Consider the following 22,960-nt stretch of genomic DNA (forward strand, 5'->3'; position numbering starts at 1 on the left):
GACAAACGAAACATTAGTCAAGTGTGAAACCAAAAGAAGGGACCTGAAATCTGCCCAAAATATTCAATCTTTAAGAAAAAAAAAAAAAAAAAAAGGTCAAATCGGAGGGGAAAAAAACTGGAAAGATCCGTTTTTTCTCCACAGGCTGACTGGGTTTTGAGACTCATACATTTGAATTGCTTAAGATTTATTTTTTGACATTCTTATGCACTATTTGGGTTTATCACATACAGGCAGAGGTTACTATTATTTTACAGGGGTTCTGTATGTTTTATAAAAAAGTATCTAACAGTTTCCAGTGAATCAAACAGGCCTGAATTCATTCTGTTTATTCTCCAAATGAATCTGTAAAAATTGTACATCAAGCATTAGTATGCAACTCTCGTGAAAGTTGTTCTTTTACAGGTACATTTATTCCTAAGAAAGTTCCATAAAAACAAAGACAGAGAAGAACTTGATGCTACAAGAAGGTCCATAGTCCACACAGTCTTTTCTCGTTCCTTCAGACATCAAAAGGCGCCTGCCTTTAGATCAAAGACGAGTCTAAGTGTCTTCCAGAACAAAGTCTTGTCCAAACTAGGCAAAAAAAAAATGCATTTAGGAGTCACAAAAAGCGCTGAGAGAGCCAGGTTTGGACGTTTAAGTGAGCAGAAGACGTGTTGAAAATAAGAAAAAGTCATCTAAGGCCTCGGCAGGCACCCCGCAGCGACGGCTGATGACCAACCTCCCAACACGCCTCAGCGTTCAGCCAAGCGTCAGATTTCCACGTGACCAGGCCTCAGTCCAGTCCCAGAACACGGGGCTCATGGGAAGTTCCTTGGGAGGGAATGAGTCGCTGTAATGGCACGAGGAGGGACTGGAGCGGTCAGCTCTTGTAGTGGGGGAGGGGAGGACGGGTGAGGATGGATCGGAGATCGATTTCAAAGCAGTGATCCTGTTACAAAACCATCTGCTGGCTTTTACTCAGGGCCCCAGAACAAAGACCACCCGCCCTGCTGACCCCATCCTCACACAGAGGCTTCTTCAGTTCCTGCAGGCAAAAAAAAAAAAAAAAAAAATGATTTGTGTGAATATAAAGCTAATCATTTGGACCAGACAGGCATTGGTTGAACCAAATATCTGTCTCAGCATGCCTCAGTCATCATCATGATACAGGTGTGCTTGAGGGTTCCACCCTAACACGTCTGTGTCACCTGATAATTACATACAGGAGCATTGATGCAGCTCTTCCTGCCTTACATAATTGGCATCCTCAAGTTGATTTTATTTCCCCCAGTGGCATTTAAATCTTAAAAGGCATATTGCTGGTAAAAGGCCAGGTTTCACTGAACATCAGAGACCTTTAAGTAAAACAAAGATGGACTCCAGGATTACCTGCTGCAGCAGAGCTTTCAGTGTTTGCCTCCTCTGATTCTGTTGCAGCGCCGCACACAGACTGCTCCATTTTCTCCTCAGTCCCGCCTCCAGGCTGCGGCTCCAGAGGGGAGGATCCTGCAGATGGCGGCTCTGGGCCCGTCCCCGTCCTGTCGACAGCGGCTCGTTTTCCGTCGGGGATCACCATTCTGGTGGAGAACCAGTGCCGCACCAAGTCACTGGTCAGACCGGTCTTCTCGGCCAGTTCCTTTAACTGGAACAGAACAGATCATGGTTTTAATGAGAGATTACTGGGGAATGTTACCTTCATTTAAAAACAAATTCCATTTCTGCTTTTAAATTTTAAATTAACATCTAATGTGGGGGTGGCAGCCTAGTGCTTAGAGCATTGCACTTGGAATCCAGAGGTTCTGAGTTCAAGCTCCACTCCCACAGACTGCCACTCCGGGTCCCTGAGCAAAGACCTTTAACCCCACGCTGCTCCACAGGTGCCGCATAATGGCAGCCCACTGCTCCCCAAGGGGATGGGTTAAATGCAGAGAGTTTGTTTCGTTGTACATTGTGTAATGATGTAAAATAAAATGGGAGGTGGAAAATGTGCAAAATAGATAAAAAGACATTGATGTTCTACACATTGATATTCTAAGAAAATTTTTATTTTAATTTGCAGCTCTAATCAAGATGGTCAGATTCATACAGTTAGTGTCAGGTGCTAATGTTTTCTTTATTTTTTATTTTTTTTGCTACTTTGATTTAAAAAGACCATTTCTTTTATAATATTGACTATCAAAAAAAAATGTTAGTCTGAACAAATAAATATAAAATAATGTATTTCCTGGTAGTCTGCATCTCCAGAGTCGGAGAAAAGAGCAGCTAGATGATTTTTTTTACCCCCTATTCGGCCTTTTCAACAGGAGTAAATGTATTCAGTTTTTTCAATGAACAAAAGACTCTTTAGGGATAAAGCTGCAGCAGATGAAAGGAGGAGAATCCAAGAACTGAGTTCTGTCCCTTTCAAGGAGCTTCCAGGGAATTCCTGGACTGACAGAGCAGCAGGAGTCATATCTGCACTAAATATTTACTTTGAGTTTAACTCTCTTTGAATGATCTTGGTAATGCTATCAGTGTTAGTGTCATGATAAGATAAATACAGATAACGACATGATCACAAAACAAAAAAAAAATTTTGATCACAGTTTTGTTATTTTAGAGGTAAACAGAAGCAGAGGATATAATCCTGGTCAATTTAGAAAATGTTTTCCTGTACTACATACACCAAATATTTAACCTCCTGAATTATCTGCTTTAAGTGAAGAACAAGTGTAACAAGGTGAAAACAGCCGGTCGATTAGCTGAGCTATCTGCACTGGTCGCTCGCCTGCAGCTGGATGCCTAACAGTTAAAAAAATAAAACGGTTACATTATCAAAAGACAGTGATAAGAAATATATTCCAACAGCTCCTTTGTTCAGTAAACTTATTAATTGTAGAAAACTATCCAAAGAACATTTATCTCCTAAAAAGTCAGACTTTGCATTTTCAGCTGTGGATTACAGATTTACTCTGTAACCCATCAAATGAACATTTGATCCTGATCACTGCAGGCGGAGGCCGATCACTGTGACAGTACCTGCGAGTCTCCCAGCATGCCGTGGGTTTCCAGATGATCCTGAAGGATCTTGGCGTTCTCCTTCTTTAGCTCCTTCTCCAGGGCCATGTTCTGGTATTCCTCCAACCATTTCAGCTGCCCGTTCTTCTGCACATAGCGGGAGTCTCCAAACCACCTGACGACCTCTGGCCTGGGCAGCCCTGTCCCTGAAATCAGCTCATCGTACTGAGAGGCGCTGGGCCACTGGGTTCGAGCGTAGACCTGTTTGAGTTGGTGAAGCTGCTCCGCCGTCTTCTTTCCTCGGACGGTCGTGGGTTTAGGGGACTGGGAGTTTTTTGGTGTCAGAGTAGAGGGTTGAGCTGGTTTTGTGGTGGAGGAGGTGGGGCCCTGAGAGGAGGTGGGTGTGCTGCCAGGCTGCGACTGTAAGGCTGGATTATTTACTCCTTCCCCCTCCATTTTACCACTAGCCTCGGTCACCTTCAGCATCTTCAGATTGATTTTAATGGGGTTAACCTTGGGTTCCCCTGAACCATCATCCTTCTGCCTCTCTTCTCCATCAACCTCCATCTCCTCCTCATCCTCTTTAGGTACCCGCTCTGCCTCCTCCTTCTTCTTCTCAGCAGCGACTCTCTTCCTCTTCTCAGCAAACCAGCCGTGTATCTCCCTCCGAGTCATCTTGGTCTCAGAGCGCAGCCTGTCCACTTCCTCTCCTGACGGCTCAGCGTTCTGGGCAAAACTGGCCTCCAGGGCTATAACCTAAATGGAACGCATGCAAAGAAGAGATGAAAAACATTTTACAGATCATAAAAATGCAAACCAGTGTTTCCATGTATGAGTTTAGGAACCTTTTCCATAATTTCCTGTTTTTCACAGGTTAAAAGGATTTGTTGGCCAATCAAACCCAGCGACGCCGCCGCCATTAAAGCAGAAGCTTTGGAAATTAGGGCAGGCACCAAGTCCTGCAGGAGAATTCAATCAGCATCTCCATTAGGCTCTTCACTAAACAGAAGCATGGTGAGCACAGAAATATCCTGACAGATGGGTGTTCTGACTTCAGACCTAAATCATGAGTGATTGTGGCAACTTCACAGCAGACCATGTCTTTTGTTAAAGGTTGGTCCGTCACAAATATTGCAGGAGATCATCAGACCTGGTTCTGATGGGTTTGAAAGCCCAGATTCCAGCTAAGGTGCACAGCATGTATGAACAGCAGAGTTTCATTTGGTGTAATTCTCTTTCTGAAACCGAGGACTGCATGTGACAACCCCTGCTCCACTTGGACAGAACCGACGAGGTCGGGACGAATGGAACTAAACTACCATAGAAGTCATGAGTGCTGCATTTCTGTTTGTTTGTTTTTATTACAACTGTAACATCACTGCGAGTGTTTTGATTCAGTGTCCTGCAGGCTGAACAGCGAGCTCTGCTTTCCAACCGCCACAGCAGAGCTGCTCGGCAAAAAACAGCAACTAAGGTATGACGATAACTTTAACTGCAGGAGCTCGCCAAGTCCAAAAAAGGCATTTCTCCTTTAGTTGGTTCGGATCGAGGCTTGTTTGTTTTCACACAAGAAAGCAAACAAAACCAGACTTAGTTGTTTGGTCCAGACCAGGGTTCTGATGGATCGTCACCTGTACAGACCAAATTGTCTGTTTAGGGTGGACTTAACCTGGCGGATGTGAATACGACCTTAAAATGCTTAAAAATTACCTAAAGGCTGAGGTTATTCCTTTTGCTTTTCCCCCCATTTTCCATAATTTTTTACTCAACTTTCCAGTTAACAAGCTGGGATACAAGCTTCTTACTCACTGTTAAGGCATCAGTGGCTGTTTGCAAGACAACTTTCAAGTCAGCAGTCTTCCTTAAGAAATACTTCTGCATCAAAAGTACTCCAATATAGGCATTGGCCTCCTAAATTCCTTTTCATTTTTTTTATGAATTATAACATCAAAATGATTAGAAATTACTATCTGGAATGACCACTTCACACAGTCTTGGTATTACAGAAATAAATTAGTCAATAATATTCTAACTCCAACACAAAACACAACAAGTCAAGATTTTTAAGATCAATAAAATATCTTGAAGGAGGTAAGGTGTTAGGACTCACGGTTTGAACTCACCTGGTGGGGGTCTCTCTCCTTGTAGCGGACGGCTGTAAAATCAGGTGAGGGCAACCTGAAGGGCCTCCTAGAAGGATTACTGGGGGATGTGGGGGTCTGGGTAGGAGGTGGGGAGCTGTGCTGGGTTGTTTTAGCATTCTGTGCGCTGCTACTTTCTGACAGATCAACTGGGGCGCCGGTTCCTGCGCTGCTGCTTCCTCCAGAAGCGGCGCTAGGCTTACTTTGCCCCCCTGTGCTGGAGCGTGAGCTCTTGCAGTTGCGGAAGTGGTAGCGTCTGTCGCTGAACCACTTGCGGACCTCCCGCACCGTGAGGCCGGTTAGAGCGATGAGGCGGTCCACCTCCTCTTGGTCGGGCCACTGGCTGACCTGGAAGCTGTCCTTCAGGACGCTGAGCTGCTCCTGAGACTTCTTGCCTTTGTAGAAGTTGGAGTCCAGGTAGGAGCTGGAGGTCGTCCTGGAGCCGGAGCTGCTGCCAGGAGCTACAGCAGGAGAAGGGGAGGAAGATTTTGGGGCCGGTGACAAAGCCTCTTCGGTTTTGATGGTTGGAGAGTCACAAGCAGAAGGATCTGCTTCCTCCGTCCTTGTACTGGCTGCGTTGTTATGGTTACTGCAAGCGTTAGCATCTTTGCTCTGCGAGATTTCGCTGACGGCAGCTTTTCCATCTGTGGGAGTCTTAGCATCGGTCTGAACTGTGTTGCTCATGCTGGGTTTATTGTCTGAGTTTTTGCCGCCATCACGGCTGCTGACATCACTGCTGCTCTTGTCGCTGGAGTTGCCGTTAGTGCTGCTGGTTTTACTGACACTGCTAGCCTTAGCATTGCCATGGCTTCCACTTCCAAGACTAAGGTTGATGACCCCTCCATCAGTACCACAGCTACTGCTGTTGCCTTTACTCCCGGTGATGACGTTGCTCCCAGCGCTGCTGCTGCCCACCGTTCCCACCACCATGCTGGTACCTTTGTCCGCCACCAGAGCAGCAGCAGGGCGGGCCTGCATCATGGGCCGAGCTGCCGCCTGGGGCTTCGGTGTGACAGCCAGGGCCACAGGAGCGCTGCTGACCTGGATGCCATTGGCCATCACGGGCTGTGTGACGATGACTCCTCCCTGGCTGACCAGAGAGCCCTGAAGGAACTGAGGGATTCCTGTGGGCCCCAGAGAAGCAGGGAGCACCGTAATAGTGTGTGGAGCAGAGCTGTGGTGACTCTGGCTTTGGTTCTGCGAGCCGACAGGCGCCGTCTGGATGATGGTGTTGAACATCTTCCTCCTGGCCTCCTCAATCTCCTCAGGAGACCAGCTGATTCCCTGTTTCAGTCTCTGAGCTGTGAACCAGATCTTGATCTGCTCCTCAGGGAACTTGGTGACCACAGTCAGGTAGCACAGCTCGGCCTTAGTGGGGTACGGGAATTTACTGAAGGAGGTCTTTAGAAAGGAAGACGAGTCCATGGAGGCACTGTAGGTGGGGATGCTGCTCAGAGGAATCATTACCTGCCAGAGACGTACAATATAATAACTCTATTAGGCATCAGAATTATACAGACACTCCTTGTGGGAACTAAGGCTGTAATTAACGAACAGTTTTAGAATCAATCTGTTATTTTTTCACTTAATCGGATAGCAAAAAGTTCCTTAAAGTGGATTTTTTACAGAGTTTAAATCAGGTTAAACTAAATCTTTTCCAGTTTGAGAGATTTAAATAGAGCATATTGATGGATGAAAGAGTTAGTTTTCTTTTTCACATTTTCTGAAATGCAAAATGTTTATCTATTCAATTTTACAATTAGGTATAAAAAAAAAACAAAGTGGGTCACTCTGTCAGCTAAAGGCTTTTTTAGAGTCTATACTCCAGTTAACGATTAATCCATTACTAAATTAGATGACGACTACTTCAATAACCGATTAACAGGATTAATCTGATTGTTTAAGCTCTAGTGGGAACAAGCAGAAAAACAACTGAAGCTTTTTGTTCAAAAACAGAAACTATTGAAATTGCCCATATCTGTATACACTTCCCTCACCAATGAGTTAAATGTCAATTTGTAACAGAAAGATTGCATTTTTTGAAGGCTTAACCTTATTTTAATGAGATGATGTTATGAGGCCTTTTTAAACAAAAAAAAAAAAAAGTATTTTGAGGTACCAGGCCTTGTGAGAGGTTAAAAGTTAGCATATATATCCAAACCAAAACCGCAGTAAAGCTTAAATATGTGTGTTTTGCATTGGATTCTTCCTTCAAGTCCATGTTGTTGTTGGGCTGCCCTTTCGGCAGTTTCCAGTCTATGAGAGGCAATTCCTGGGATAAACAACCTGATGCATTTCTATTCTTTTCAGGTTTTCTATGTTAAACTTTATACTCAGTTGAATGTTTCTGTAAGAAAATGGTCCAGAGCATCTGGTTCAGATTAGAAAACGCATCTGAAAGTTTCAGTGGGTTGGATTAGAAAAACAAATTTAAACCATACACAAATTATGGAAAACAAACTAAAATTTTACTTTATAATGAGTGTTCAACTTGGTAACTTAAGTAGTCAGTAAAACTATGGCCATAGATCTAGCCGTTTTAGGCCCTGGTACGCCAGTCAGTGGCTTTTGTTTTAATGCTCGACACCTTTTAGCCAGCAGCCAATACAGAACCATTGCAAATATTACCGTCACCTGCTAGAGTCCATCTTTATCAAACTGGACTTCACTGAACTCTCCTGGAGGAGATGTTAGTATTTTAAGATGACAGGTATGTTTTACTTGAAGTTTACACAACTAACTAACTGATCCCAAGCAGATTCTTCTTTGATTTGCAGAATGTAAAAAAGAACCAGATCTTCAGACCCGACGTCTGAACAACAACAGGAATGAATCACTGCAGCAAGTTTCTGTGAAATTGAAGAAACAGCAGATGTAAAATGTTTGGAATAAATTAGATTTTATTGTTAATCTATGGTCGAGAATCTGGACATATTTAAGGCTTTTTAAGACCTTATATTTGAATAATATAATTTAAGGAGTTTTTAGAAACTTTGATCTGGTATCAAAGCTGGTTTTACTAGACTTGCATCAAGCTTTCTGTAAGGCCAATAGGGTTGGGAATTGAAAAGATTTTCACGATTCCGATTCCCTTTTCGATTCTATGAAACGATTCGATTCTTTATCGATTCTTTTTTCGATTCCAATTTGGGGGAAAAAGGAGAACAAACAGTTTGATTATCAGCATCAACTTTGTTTACTTAACTATTGCACAATCTTACACACTCAACAAGATCAAGATGTCCACAGGAAATGTGAAACTGGAGTAACATCTGTGTTTAAATGAAAAATGAATACAAGAACAAACTTAATAACCAACAATGTCTAATAACAAATGATGGGATAATAACCTATTTTAAATAACAAAAAATACTAATTATAAAACAGTAGTAGGGAAAATTAACAGTTCTTTTGCAGAAAGATGAGCATATCTGCTTTTTCTGGAAGGATACGGGATCTTTCAGCGCTTATGGTGTCTCCAGCCGTGGAGAACACCCTCCAGATGGGGTGGAGGAAGCCTGCACACAGAGGTAGTTTTCAGCCAGTCCAGATAGCAAGGGCAGCGTATCTTGCTTGTTCCACCACCACAGTGTGGCGCTATCCCTGCAGGGGGTGGAGGGCAAGCTTTTACAGAGCTGGATTTCCTGATCTACCCTCTGGGCTAAGGAAAGACGGGGCTTTGATTCACAAAGTGACCGCAGCTCATTGTCTTCCTCCTCGAATAGTTCTTCCAACTTGCGTAACTTGCGTAACTTACATAAAAAACGTGACGTAAGTCGTGCTCCCCAGAGCCGGCGCTCTAGGCTCTGGTGCTGCGGGAATCGAAAAAAGAATCGTTCAGCGAGCTGCCAAACGATGCCATGGAATCGGAAAAAAAGGAACCGGTTCTTAACAGGAACCGGTTTTCGATTCCCATCCCTAAAGGCCAACATGACGTTAAGACTTTTAATCCTACAGAAAAAAAAAACCTTAGGTCTTTGCTTAGAAACCAGATCCCTGAATTTAATAAACTCTCCTAGAATTACTTTGGACTTCTGTGCATCAGAAAAAAAAAAAAAAAACACCATTAGCACCATCTCATAGAACCAGCTAGTACCTTGGGTAGATTTTGCGAGGACGATGCAGAAGAAGCAGAGGAAACGGTTGAGGAAGCAGTGATCGGTGCAGAATGGTGAAGATTTCGGTTCTGAGCTACAGAAACAATCTAAAGTAAATGGAAAAACCCATGATTAATAATGTGAAAGGACCTGAAACAAACAGAAGAGTAGTAGTGCTGCTACCTGAGTGATGGGCGTCTTCAGCAGAGGTAATCCCGCAGAGCCATTGACGATCTGGATGGCAGAGGGCAGCGGCGCCTTGCTGGTCCCATTGTGGACGATGGTGGGGACATGGCTGACTGTAGCAGCAGTGGATTCTTTTCTCTCTGATTCTCTGGATATAGAGACAGAGTGAATGTCTGAGGGCTGCTCTTCAGAGATGGAGTGAGACACCACAATCCGCTTGGATTCAGACTTGCCCTTCAGCATCCTCATGATCGGGGTTTTAGTGATGGAAATCTCACTGTCTCTGCACATCTCCGCCCCAATCACCAAATTCTGCTCCACCACTACCCTCCTGTCCCGTTTTCTCAGCTGCAGAGTAGTATTCAAAGTGCTGGGGTGGACCCTGGCATTGTGCAGAGCTAGCCCCTCAAACTTAGGTGCTGAAACCCCACAGCTCATGCACATGAAGCCTGGGTCCGCCCGGAAGTCCGGGTGCCCTGTGTAGACGTGATCTAGGAACAGGTTGAGGTCGTGAGTTTCGAAATTGCACGGCTTACAGGTGTAAGTGCCGCCGCCGTCCTTATCTGCATCCCCCGTCTCTGGTTTGGAGGAGTCGCCCACATTCAGAGGGGAGCGCCTGTCCCCGCAGGAAACCCTGGGGTGACGGAGGGGAACCGGAGAGTCCCGCTCAACCTCCTCTACCGAGCGGATGATCTTACTGGGGATCATACATGGCGTGGTGGACTTCCTTCTGCTGGCCATGGTGTGATCACAGGGTGGGGAGGGCCGGTCAAATGGCTGAGGGGCGGGAGAGAGAAGATGGATTCCTTCTTCACTACACACCAGGCATGAGGAAAGTAGAATTGAGGGGCTTGTCCATAGGTCCCCACCTAGTAAATCTCAGTACAGGTTCAAGTCAAACCCTAAACAGGGGGGAAGAAAATGGAAATATGTTTGGTTAGTCAGACATAAAGACAAGTAAACAAAAACTAAGAGAATTTCTTACTTAGGTTTTCATCATGCTGGATAAAAAAACAAAACAAGACACCTAATGTAACAGCAGAACCTTCAGTGTAAAAACATCCTGAAGAGAAAAAAAAATAGTTTATAGCAATAAACCAAGCTAAGGCTAAACTTCCCGTCATTTATGATGCCATTCAGTCTCCGTCTGCCTCCTCACTCCAGGCTTTTTGGGAGAGCTCCTGTCCTACCCCCAGTTCTCCCCTCCCCCATGGAACTGCGTCTCACTTCCTCCCTTTCAGACACACCCCCCCAGAGACAGCAAGCTGGATTTCTTTTTAAACCCACTGCCTGTGAAGTGTCAGTGAATACATTTCTAAACACTGCAAAATAAATCTATATTGGATTATTCTGTTTGGGTTCTTGACAATGAAGCTACTGTGCGTTTTGAGAGTTTTTTTATTTTTATTTTTAGTAGACGTGTTCCTGAGCAATCAGATCCAACAGAAAGAAACCTGCATCTCAAAAATGTTCACTTCACCTCCAGAACCTCAAGTCCTTATATGGAAAGGGCGAAGCTTCCTGTGGAGTGGAGGGGTTCGCTCCCTTCCTCTCCACCTAACATGGAGGCGGTGATGCCGTATTGAAGGACAGCTCTAGGGCAATTACTCTCCCAGTCAGTCTGCCCCAACATGACATCTCATGCACAGAGCAGGAAGGAGCTCACTGAGCTTTCGAAGTTGAAATGCAGAGGATCGAATCTTCATGCAAAGACTTTTTTTTTATGCATTCAACATCCAACCCACTTCAACAGAACCTTTACTCCGTCTGGCTGTGCACGAAGCTCATCTGAGGCTACCATCACAGCTGGTAAACCTCTTCCTGCACCATATCTTAGTCGAGGTGTGAAAGAAGCTGACTGGATGTGATCACTCTCCTCTGGTTGCTTTCTCCTTACACTGACAAATGCATGAATAAATTCTTGGTTTTCTTTACACAGGGGTCACAGTATATGAACTCAGAGCTCAGTTTACCTTAACAAGACTCTGGTGTCACTCAACATACAAAGAGTTCACTTTGTTCTATTCTATAAAGGCACAGGGAGGCCAGAATAAAGTCAGCCCCAATTTGAACATATGCAAAATAAAAATCAAACTACAAACCTGAGTCTAATTAGTTAAAATCTCTACCAATCTGGACCTAAGGATGGACCGTGTGTGTGTGTGAGGGGTTCACAGGCAGCTGAGGGTCGCTACGCTTCTTCCACCCCACTGAGAGAAACTGCCCTCCGTTTGGGCCGCCATGCATCCCCCCGCCACCCCTGCCATTCAGTTCTGCATCAGGGGGCACCGCTCTGCCAAGCCAGGCTGGTCACATGGTCGACACAATGGCTTATGGGTGGGCAGTCGCAGTCATCCATCACGTGGTTGTGCTGGGTGTGGGTGGCAGGAGAGAGGGAGAGCGAATGGTAGATGGTGATGATGGTAGGGGGGATGGGCAGGCCGTTTGGGGGTGGGTGGGGGGGAGAGAGTTTTAACTAACGTGAAGGAAGCACAGAGGTGTTTCTGTGAGGAATTTTCCTCCACCGTACCCCACCACTACTACCCTGCAGCCAGCCTACCCCCGCATTTCAGAGCCCCCTTCTTGCTCCGAGGTGCAATCACACAGCGTCTCCCTCCCCTCCCCTCCTCTCCCTCCTCGCTGCGCTGAGCTGCGAAGCCTGGAATGTTCTGCCAATGAACATAACCTGGAGTTCATGAAAAAGTTCAATCTAAAACCAGCACACAGTGTTAGTGAGCAAAAAAAGATCTGTTTCAGACGAAGTGGGAGCTGTCACTGACGGGAACTGACCAACATCAGCTGGGCTAAATCGCCCGTTTAGGTCTCAGGCGACTTCTATCGACTGATGACTTTTACACTAATTCTAGGCGTTTACCGCGCCGACTGACCACGCTGGCCTAAATGTCTCTGTATGAGTTCTGTGTGCATTAGTCAACATTTGTCTGTGTGGATTTCCTGTGAGATTTAGAGTAAAGAGCAGGGAGTGGGTGGGTCGATGTGCATCTGTATGTAACGTGCGGGGGTGGGTGTCTGCGTGCCTCTGTGGGAAGCCTGTTTGCAAAGGTGGTGAGGCTGCCATTTTTTTTTTTACCATGCAAAAACTGACGCCTCCCTGTCACACAGAGAGAGATGTCCAGGTTAAAAGCTAGAGATACACCAATCAATCAGAGACTGGAATGGCCAGTATTTGTCTGATCAGCTCTGATTGGAGATCAACGGGTGAATATGGAGAAAATAATTATATATTTTCCTCCTCTTGACTGCTAAATGCGTTAAAACTGAGAACATTCACATTTTCGAATCTTAAAACTACAAGTGCGCCAACAAGCTGGTTAGAGGTCTAAATGGTGTGATCATGTTCCTTTAAGTGATGCTGATCTGTGTTTATCACAGCAGGTCAAGTTATTTTATCATTTCTTCCATTAAAAACATCAAAACTATGTCTGCTTTTTAAGATTATTAAAATCAGATGAAATGAGAACCTGGTCTCTGATGGATTAAACAGGAATAATCTGTTCCTTCATTCTGTTAGTGTTAAGATGACCACCTAAAAAAAAAAAAAAAAAAAAAAAAAAAATTATATATATATATATATATATATATATATATATATATATATATATATATATATATATATATTTCTTATTCTAACGTACAACTGCTTTTAGAAACAAGGGATCACAAAAGAGAAAAACTGGTACTGTGAGGGAAATAGCCTGCTTAGTTCACCTCTGTTTAAAACCCAAGCTATCTTGACTTTAGCCCAGCATGACCTCCTTTCATCACATGACCCCGACTCTTGAATCTGATATACACGCTCTGAACACGCACCAAATAACAAGCCCAGACACACCTGAGAAAGGTGGCAGATGTTACTCTGGGATCTGTTTGGAGCAGCTAACGTTGCCCTGATGAGAGCAGAGCTCAGGCCGTTCCTTGTTTTCTCCCATTTCATTCCTCCCTCTTCCCCCTCTCCATTTTAAACATCTCTGCACTCTCTCCTTCCCCCTCCCGCTGTTCCCTATCCCCGCCTCCCTCTCTGAACAACTTTGGCACTCAGAGACAGGTCGGCAGCGGCACTGGTGTGTTACTGTCCCCATGGCAACCACCTCCTAGCCACCCCACCACTCGCTCAGTTCTCTAAAGCACATGCATGTGGGTAAACACACACATAGATCTCCTATGCCATCCAGTCCCTGGCCTGAGTGGGGCTTGTTTGTTGCTCACACCCCTCACAGTGGTATTTGGAGAGTCCCTGCCCTGCTCCTATTTCAGTGTTGCTTCCCGCACGCCGTGCTCACGGTTCTCTGATAGGTGTGGTTGCAGCCTGCATTGGTCAGAGCTGACAGCGTCTCTTCCTGACTGGGTTCTGTCCAGACATCTGCCATCCTGCCCTGTCCCCCCCCCCACCCCCCACCCCCAGCTCACTCAGCGGTCCTGCCGGGGCCTCGGAAAACATCGGGTTGCTATGCTCACTGTTGCAAGAGCTACGCCAGATGCTCCCTTCCTCAATCAGGGGAGGAGGGCCCTAAAAACAGCCTCAAACCCCAAGTGTGTTCTAAGCAATTATGAAGTCTGCACCTACGCGGCAGGAGCCACCCTGTTCCACCTCTGCATCCTCCGCCATGTTTTTTTCTTTGTCTTAGAGCAGAATAAAAAACGCTTGTCTCAGCTACTTCCTCACACCGTCAACCAGCACCTACCGGCTAACCTCCACCTGTCAATCAAAATCATATATGTGTGCATCCCACACTTGTGTCCATCATCGTCTTGATTCTTTCACACAATACTGGCAGCAAAGAGGGAACCTAAATTACAGTGCTTCTACGGATTCCTTCCTCTGATCCCTGAGTGGCAATGTGGGCTGCTCCTCAGGTCATGGAGAGGATGGGCTGCGTGGGCTGCGCTGCTGCTGGTGCATGGATTTAAACTGGACTGCTGAGAGGGGAGGGAGAGAAACATGGCGGCTGCTCTTTGTAGTCCAACCTAAAATGGCTGACATCACAGGCTGTTCACCAGGCAAGCAGAACGGAGATGCTGCATTTATCCAAAGGCCTACAGGCTTGGTCCGGGTTTTTTTTTTGTTTTCGTTCATACCTGGTAAGAAATGAATCATCATCATCAGACGGGTTGATAGAAATAGAAAAGTGCAACCGACTCATTAAAGAACTTATTAAATACATAAAAATTGGAGTTACTGAGGCAAACATAAAGCAAGCTGAAGGGTGAAATGGTCATAGCATAAATGCATATACCAACTTTTTGTGCTTCTGCTGGTTTAGTTAAACCTGCAAAGAAAAGACAGCAGTGAGTGCAGGTGAGGAACACAAACACTCAGCACCATCTTATTTTCTAGCTGCACTGCAGCTACAGTTAAATTAGAATAAGAGATTGGACTGGATGAGATTGTTGTATCACAGATTGGAATAATACTAGTAGTATTAAAGCTAAAATGCCAGACTGAATAAAAGTTTGAAAGGAGACCGAGGCAAATTTGAATACAAAGCTTCAGAATATGTTCAAAATTCAGTCAGTGTTGATTAGCCAGTTTCATGTGGGAAAATCAGATGGTGACTTCATTTAATTTGCTTTAACCTAAATTGGCCGTGACTGCTGGTTGGCTGGATGAAAACTGAAAAATTAAATGTGTGAAGAGGTATGCCTGCAACCTGTGAAAGAGCTAGACTTTCAGCAGATAACAGGAGGTTTTAACACAGTTGACCATCCATGACCTCTGATATTTATATTCTCCATGTAACCATCAGCAGTGATGTGGCAAGTGGCTAACAGTGAGGGTGAACTAAGAGTGATAAACAGAAAGCTGGATTAAGCCGTGTGTCTAACCTGAGGGTCACATGGACGTCAGACACAAATTAGCTTCCTGAAAAAGCTTTGCTTTAATCCTGGGATTGACACACTAATCACAACAATATCAAGACGCACACAAATTCACCAATCAGACTTTCTTAGACATCAGTTTCCTTATAGATCTAATCTTCTGATTCTGGTAAAAATGTGCTAGTATGAAGGCAGGGTTAGCTCTTAATGCAAAATAAACTAAAAGGTAAACAAGTTAACTCTTCTTTACGCATCAAAGCACATGTCTTTAACCACCTGATTTGTTTTCAGCTCAAAAAAGGTACATCAAAAATAAAAGCTTTCTTTAAACACTAACATAGATGGAGTTGTAGATTGTGTTAAATGACAAAAGAACAAATAAATCAGATTTATTCTGCTGGACCACCACCTTTTGATAATCTGTAGTGCTTTATGACAAAGATGAATTTTTTATTTCACTAATAGTTAATAATCAACACCAATTAGAGGAATCTGGGCTGATTGACTGCTGCATCTTAAATCATAACTTTAACAGCTCACACACTGCAACATTGCTGCTTATTATTCTTAAAACCATCCGTGTTAGATCATTAAAACTAAAGGCAGTTTAAGTCATAATAGTTCTTATATATTACCTGTACGATTTAAAAAGGAGAACACAGACAGGAGTGCTTTGAACCGCTGTCATTTCTTATTTCTTTCATAATTTTTAGCAAATTGCGTTTTAACGTAAAAAATAAGCAACATAGGTCTAATTGATATCAATTGAATAAAGTATTTTTAATCTAGAAACGGGGTGTATTTTTGTAAGAAGTGTCTCGGTGAGTCCCTAAGAGCAGCAGCTTCTATCGTATCTGAAAATGATGCATCTTCCGCTCAACTTCAGGCGGAGTGAGACGCAACTTGATGTGCTCATATTCATAACCCAGGGTTTGTTTTTTCTTTCAGGCAGTAACCAATTCAGACCGGAGGAAAGAGGCGAGCCCCCCAAGTACCCCCAAAACTACACCGCCTCTCCGTCTCTCCCACCCCCGTCGGCTGTCGCCATTTTAAGCAGGCGACATGCAGCTGGCCGCCGCTGCTGAGCCAAAGACCACAGAGGTGAAGCTTTGCCCTCAGCTCCACTAAGTTTTAGTTAAGGTGAAACCCTGCGAAAGATGAACGTACTCACCTCCCTTTGCTGGAACTCAGTGAAGGGTTGAAAATATAAATAAAAAAGTTTACATTGAACGGGCACACAGAGGAGCCACTAATGGACTTAACGGATGAACTTCTAGGTGGAAGGAGACCCCTCCGTCCATCGGCTCACAGGCAAACGTGACAGCCGGTGTCAGGCAGGTCCCGGGCGGCGACACTCTTTCACAGGGTCCTTTCTGTTCGTCTGGCTCGGCTCGGCTCTGCTCTCGGTGTAGAAGCGGAGGGGAGGAAAAATACGACGGACGTACCGAGGGAAGAGACGCACACGTGATGCAGACGTCACTGACGGTTGAGTTGGCGTGAGGGCTCAGGCTCCGAGATGCTGAGGGAGAGAAAGTGAGTGAGATTCACCGAGCTGACCCCTAACCCCCCACTATGAGGTTTAACGCCCGAGAGGGGCGAGGAACGGTCAGAGAGGCACTTTGGCGTGATGTTCACCAACTCACACCTGTCCCCCTCCTCTCAGGTAACCGCTCTTAAAGAGACAGAGGTGTTGCCACAACATTTTAATGTAGACTGAGGGGTGGCTGAAAATATATAGGCACCAAAACCTCACGGTCAATATACACTGTTCCAACAGGAAAATTAACAAGCAAAACATCCATATTTTCTAAATAAAGACAAACCATACTTTCCCACAGACTTTGCTAACAATTAGACAAATATATATTCAAACAGCCATGCTTTCTACATAAAAGGTATAGTGGATAAAATTCTTTCAGTTTTGAGATCTGAGGGCGTATATCTTTTCCATTGTCATTACTTACCTACTTTTATCAATAATAATTCTGCATTAAATTGATTTTTATGAGTACTAATTTGAACATAACATACATTTTTATTAAAATTTTTATTTATCAATGATTTCACTGAAGACTCCTAGATGACTTGCAGAGACACATTATTTTCTCTTTACCCCATAAAATACAAAATCTATTTCTGCTTGAATTCTGTACTTCATCAATTTTAATGTTAGTATATTGATGTGCATAATTATCCACAGTGTTTTTGTTGTCAAGTAATTGTTAATATATGAAAAATTTAAATGTTTTGAATATTCCACTTGAGATTATTACTCTTGCCACCATCTGTATTAGAGGGAAATAAATGGTAGGGGTGGCCACAGGGGTGGCCAATGATTGGCTAAGGGTGGCCATGGCCACCCCTGGCCACCCATCTATCTCCACCCCTGTAAAGAGATAGTCACTGAAAGACATCCAGAACCATGGAACCCTGACTGCAAAAATACATCTTTTTTTCCCCATCAGTGTCATATAATATAGTAAATTCAAACGTCAGTGTAATTTATTGGTATAATATGGGATGGACCAACACATAGCTGAGTAAATCTTGCTTTTACAAATCCCTTGGGGTATCCAGTTTCACACATCTACTCAACTTTCTTTAGTCAGTTCTGGTAAGAGTTTCCGCCACAGGTTTTCAGTTGAATTTAGGTCTAGACTTTGACGAGGACATAATAGTATTCTTTTATCTGGACTTTTGCTTGGATCGATCCATCCATCCATCAATATCATGATGCTGCCACCACAATTCTTCACTATGTGGCAGGGTTTTCAGGCTGAACAGTTTTACTGTTTTGCAATGCATAGCACTTTGCATCTAGGATTTACATACTGGATATAACCAGTCATGTCAAAAGTACATACATCTGTTACTTGAGGTCGAAGTATAGATACTGTAGTTTAAAAACACTCTGGTAAAAGTTGAAGTATCAACTTGACCTCTTTACTCAAGTAAAAGTGAAACAGCATGTGCTCCAAAAACTACTTAAAGTATAAAAGTATAAAGTAACCTTTAAAAAAAACAGCCAGATGCCACTATATGAATTCAAAGCTTAATTTTTAGACTATTTCGGAAAATTCTTTGAGATAGGGCCAAGGATGAGGGAGGTCTTGTTGGTCTCCATCTCCCGATACGCTCTCGCCTGTGTCCGACCTTTCAGACATTTCGACATCTTTTTCTGAATCCGACATTGTGGAGGCAATGATCTGCATTGGATGGCACAAATTACGTGAAAAAAACATTTATAAACATCAAACCGCAGCCAAGAGTAACGAGAAACTTTTGTTTTAAAAATGCAAGGAATAGAAAGTACAGATACTTGTGTGAAAATGTAATGAGCAGAAGTCAGTATTTGTACTTCATTACTTGACACTTCTGGATATAACATTTCATACTTCCCCTGTCCCCTACTTGACTTCTTAAAAGAAGCAAATGGTTTCTTTTTTATACGTCAACATATTTATCATTCGGAGCTGTGGATGTCCACAGCTTCTCTAGAGTTACCATTGGTCTCTACCATACATCTCTGGATATAATCTCCTTGGTTGGCCTGTCGTTGTAGGTGCACAGCCATTTTCCAAAGTGTTTCTCATAATTATAATCAAATAACTAATGTTGAAATATTCCAGACTTTTAATAAACAAGTCAAAAAAAGGAATAAACTAAAGGTGTATCTGTAGATCACCTTAGAAGAACTTAGTTTTACATTGATTAATGAATACTGAACAATATTTCAAAATATTACCCTTCTTCTTTGGAAGTGATGCAGATGTGAAATCTCTGTTATGTTAACAGAGATTGCCATAATATATATTTAGCATTGTTTTCAGATTTATTCAGAGAGCTTCCTGCAGATTAACCAATCGAAACAGTTCATCATGTTCAACATGCATTGATTTATTATGCATTGATTTATTAAATGTCATTAATATATGCAGTAAATGTTAATTGAATCATGGCGCAGCTTCAATGTGCTTTGTTTTTCTTTCAGTTTGTTTGATTCTTGGTAATAGTTATAAACCGCAATATAAATGTATACCATTTATCTATCTGCTAATATTTTTGCATATCAAGAGCAGTGAAGGCCTTTTAATAATTTAATGCCCTTTTAGTTGAATACAAATCAGGTGGTTAAAGACATATCCTTTGATGTGTAAACTGAGGCTAACTTGTGTACCTTTTCTGTTGCATTCAGAACTGCTAATGCTGATGTCAAACCAGTGGTACATTTTTTTTCTCTTTTGTGTTGTAGCCCCTAGATTAAAGAAAAGGCCAGAATCAGAAGTTCCGATTGATGAAACTTAATTAGATTTATAAAGCAGACCTTATTATTCACTTATTTCCTATCTTATAAAAAAAGAATTCAGCCATAGGCCCCTTAACTCCACCATTATGCCCGTCCCTCAATTGTCAATGATCAGAATGGAAGGATCCAGTATTCAGGCAAGACTGACAGTGGGATTAATTCAAAAAGCATTTATTAAAATAAACAGACTGCAGATCTGCAGTAGCAGCAGATAAGACGTCTGAAGCTGGAAGCAGAGGTTAGTGACCATGTAAATCTAGCGGAGGAAAATTGAATGTGAGTCACTAACCTGGTTTGCAAGTTCAATCCATGCCTAGAGAATGAGGTAGGATCCAGCCAGTGGCTACTAACAAGATGCGGCAGGAGCTGCTCAGAATGTCCCAGATGCTGCAACCCAGGCAAGCAGGAACAGGAACAGGCTGGCTCAGTGGTTGAGAGGCAGACCAGGCCAGGATCACGTAATCCAAAACACTCAGGTAGGCTAAAAACACTCTCACATCAGGTTCAAGAGAAATAATCTGCCCCAGATGACTGGATGCAAGCAGCCTAAATAGAGACAGGAGCTGGTGGATCAGATGAGAGGTAATGAGAAAACAGGCAGAATTGAACGGGTGAATTAAATGAGTAATTAAGCCAGTCATCAGCACCAATATCATGACATCACTTATTGTTTTTGAAGTGTGAATCACTTTAATTAGTTATTGACTTTTTGTTATGACTGTATTTGCAGTGATGATACAAACAGAAATAAATTATATTTGCTTGCTGTAAAAATATATATTTGTTTTGAAAATCACACTAATACATTCAAATCAATTAGATTTATTTCACACAAAATGCTTATAGCCCTAAAGTTAGATTAATTCTAGCTATCGATATTAATATCACTATTATTTCTTCAAAGAACAGAGGCTTCGGTTTAAACTTTGGTGAGTTTGGACCATTCAGCTAATACAGTCAAAATTTTACCCATTATTAATCACAGCAATTTATTTCCATTATCAACCACTGCTTTTGGTGTAGATGAATATTGTGTTATTTATGTATTTAGTTATTTATTTTACTTTAAACTCTTTCTTCACTGTTCAAAACACGGATCGCTATTTATTCACTGTATTGCTGGTATTACACAGTGCTGTGAGGTCACTAGCCGCCATATTGGTACTGCCTAGTTAGACCGGTCGGAATGTAAACAATACGTCCACTACAGCATTGAACAACGATGATTTTCCCGTTTTCAGGGTGACTTGAGGCTTTTAAAATAAATATAAAGTCATCACTTTGACACACACTTGCTGTTTCCTGGCATCTGTAGATTATTTTAAGTAGACACATCACATTGCATATCCAGTATGAAGTTCTTGAAATCTAATAATCATGTAATACAACATATTATACAAATCTATCACAACAAAATTAGTGTGTTAATGGCATAAGCATAATAATATGATTATATTATATTATATTATATTATATTATATTATATTATATTATATTATATTATATTATATTATATTATATTATATTATATTATATTATATTATATTATATTATATTATATTATATTATATTAAGAAATTACACACGCACACACGCACACACAAACACCCACCCACACACGCATACTCGTTCTGCCGTTATAGTGAGGACCATGTTTTGACTCCCATTGGCTTCCATTGATTTTCAGTCATTTTCAACCCTATCTATGTCCTAACCCTAAAACTAACCCTAAACATAACTATTACCAATGCATACCTTGCCCTAACCCTAACCAATTGACACCTTAGCTCTAAACCTAACCATAAGCAAAACAGCATGTGAGGACCCCCAAATGTCCTCACTTTGCAAGAAGTGGTCCTCAATTTAAAGTTGAAATTGGAGAAATGGTCTAGACAGGTACATACACACACATACCCCCCCCCCCCCAATCATGCTAAATAGATGATGTACATGTAATATACATTTATTGTTTACATTGTTATGGTAAATGAATTACAGGCATTTTATAGCACAACTCTGTGAAAGTGGGGAGTACCAAGATGGCGGCCGCTGACTTCGGTTTTTTCGGTCTATCAGCATTCCAGTGAATAAATAGAGATCAGTGGTCCAAACACTCATTAACTACCCCATGACATTCAGCAAAGCACTTTACACTACATTCAGTCATTCACCATCACTCACACACTGATGGTGGTAAGCTACATTGTAGACACAGCTGTACTGGGGCTCACTGACAGAAGCTAATTGGCTTCTCTAAATTCTTCTGTGAGTGTAAGTGTGAAGGGGTGTATTTTCTGTTTGTCTCTGTGTTCCCCTGTGATAGATTGGCGACCTGTCCAGGGTGTACCCCGCCTCTCGCCTCTAGACAGCTGGAAATAGGCAGCAGCACCCCTCGCGACCCCAGCTGACATAAAGCATGATGGAAAATGGATGGATGGTTGGCTGATTTAAGGGGCTACCACTAAAGCCACTGGGGTGTCAGTGGTTTACGAGGTATGGGTAACCTGTAACAGGTATGTTAATGGTTCAAGCCCCCCCTCTGTCCCTTTCTCAGCCCTGGTATCCAAGGAGGTCGAAGTGGACGAGTCACTAATTGTATGGCAGCTCTGTTTCTATCAGTCTGCCCCAGGGCAGCTGTGGCTACCATGTAGCTGAATAGGAGTATTTCTTAATGAGCATTTTACATTACTTATTTTTTATGAAAAAAAAAAACAAGTGAACTCATAGTGAGCAACCTGACACACTCAGCAAAGATCATTTTATTAAGAATTAGACAAATGTAGGAATTCAACTTGGAACAACAAAAAAGTAAAAAAATGAAATATATCACTTTATTTTTTTTTTACTTTACATTTTTATATTATTTTTTACTTTTTTACTCGTGACTACTTCACTGTCAGAAAATGGAACTGATTGTATAAAAGTATGAGTATTTCACCTTGGTCGGATGTTATGGTGAAGGTCTGCTTCATAGTTCTTGATCAAAGGCAGATTTCTGATGATTTGGAGCCCCAAACTCCAAATATACAAATGATAACCAAATCTGCAGTGAAAGAGCTCACTGTTATTTAAATCTCAAGGAGAACCTAATGCTATAAACGACTGTCATGCTTCTTTACTATAAAACAGCAAATAATAAGTTCTCAGCAGCCAAAAGGCATTTCCCTCTATTAACAAACCACAGTAAGAGACACTTTGCAGTTCCAGACTTTAACTGGGTCGTTGCACGATATATCAGAGTCACAACCGTGTCATCTACGTAGCATGAAAATCCCCCGAAAACACCACCCAAGCCAATTTTACCCCACTTAGACTGATTTAAAGTGCACAGCAACAAGCAGAAAAAGACAAATTATTACATTATTATGAATTCTGACATGTATTTATATTTTGACTTGCAGCCCCTCTAA

At 42.6% G+C, this 22,960-nt stretch overlaps 1 protein-coding gene and 1 long non-coding RNA gene across 5 annotated transcripts; one reads left to right on the forward strand and one right to left on the reverse strand.

Annotated features, from left to right (window-relative positions):
- Window positions 1-166: 166 nt before the first annotated feature.
- zhx3 (zinc fingers and homeoboxes 3) lies at window positions 167-16,879 on the reverse strand. Of its 4 annotated transcripts, none has more exons than XM_038271342.1 (7): window positions 16,416-16,879; window positions 9,404-10,308; window positions 9,220-9,327; window positions 5,106-6,590; window positions 3,004-3,738; window positions 1,384-1,627; window positions 167-1,036 (listed from the first exon to the last, which is right to left on the reverse strand). In XM_038271342.1, the coding sequence occupies exons 2-7, from the start codon at window positions 10,145-10,147 to the stop codon at window positions 1,008-1,010; spliced, it is 3,345 nt and encodes a 1,114-aa protein (XP_038127270.1). In that variant the 5' UTR covers window positions 10,148-10,308; window positions 16,416-16,879; the 3' UTR covers window positions 167-1,007. The 4 variants fall into 4 exon arrangements, with proteins under 4 accessions (XP_038127270.1, XP_038127267.1, XP_038127269.1 ...); XM_038271339.1 differs by having other exon boundaries at window positions 167-1,030; window positions 1,375-1,627; XM_038271341.1 differs by lacking the exon at window positions 16,416-16,879 and adding an exon at window positions 10,452-10,600 and having other exon boundaries at window positions 167-1,030; window positions 1,375-1,627.
- Window positions 13,908-22,222, forward strand: LOC119774049. Its single transcript, XR_005279485.1, has 3 exons — window positions 13,908-14,506; window positions 16,193-16,777; window positions 21,874-22,222. It is a non-coding gene; the product is annotated as an uncharacterized LOC119774049 (long non-coding RNA).
- The last annotated feature ends 738 nt before the right edge of the window (window positions 22,223-22,960 follow it).

Source organism: Cyprinodon tularosa, unplaced genomic scaffold (assembly GCF_016077235.1).
Source record: "Cyprinodon tularosa strain WSP-4 unplaced genomic scaffold, ASM1607723v1 ctg8, whole genome shotgun sequence".
NCBI lineage: Eukaryota > Metazoa > Chordata > Actinopteri > Cyprinodontiformes > Cyprinodontidae > Cyprinodon > Cyprinodon tularosa.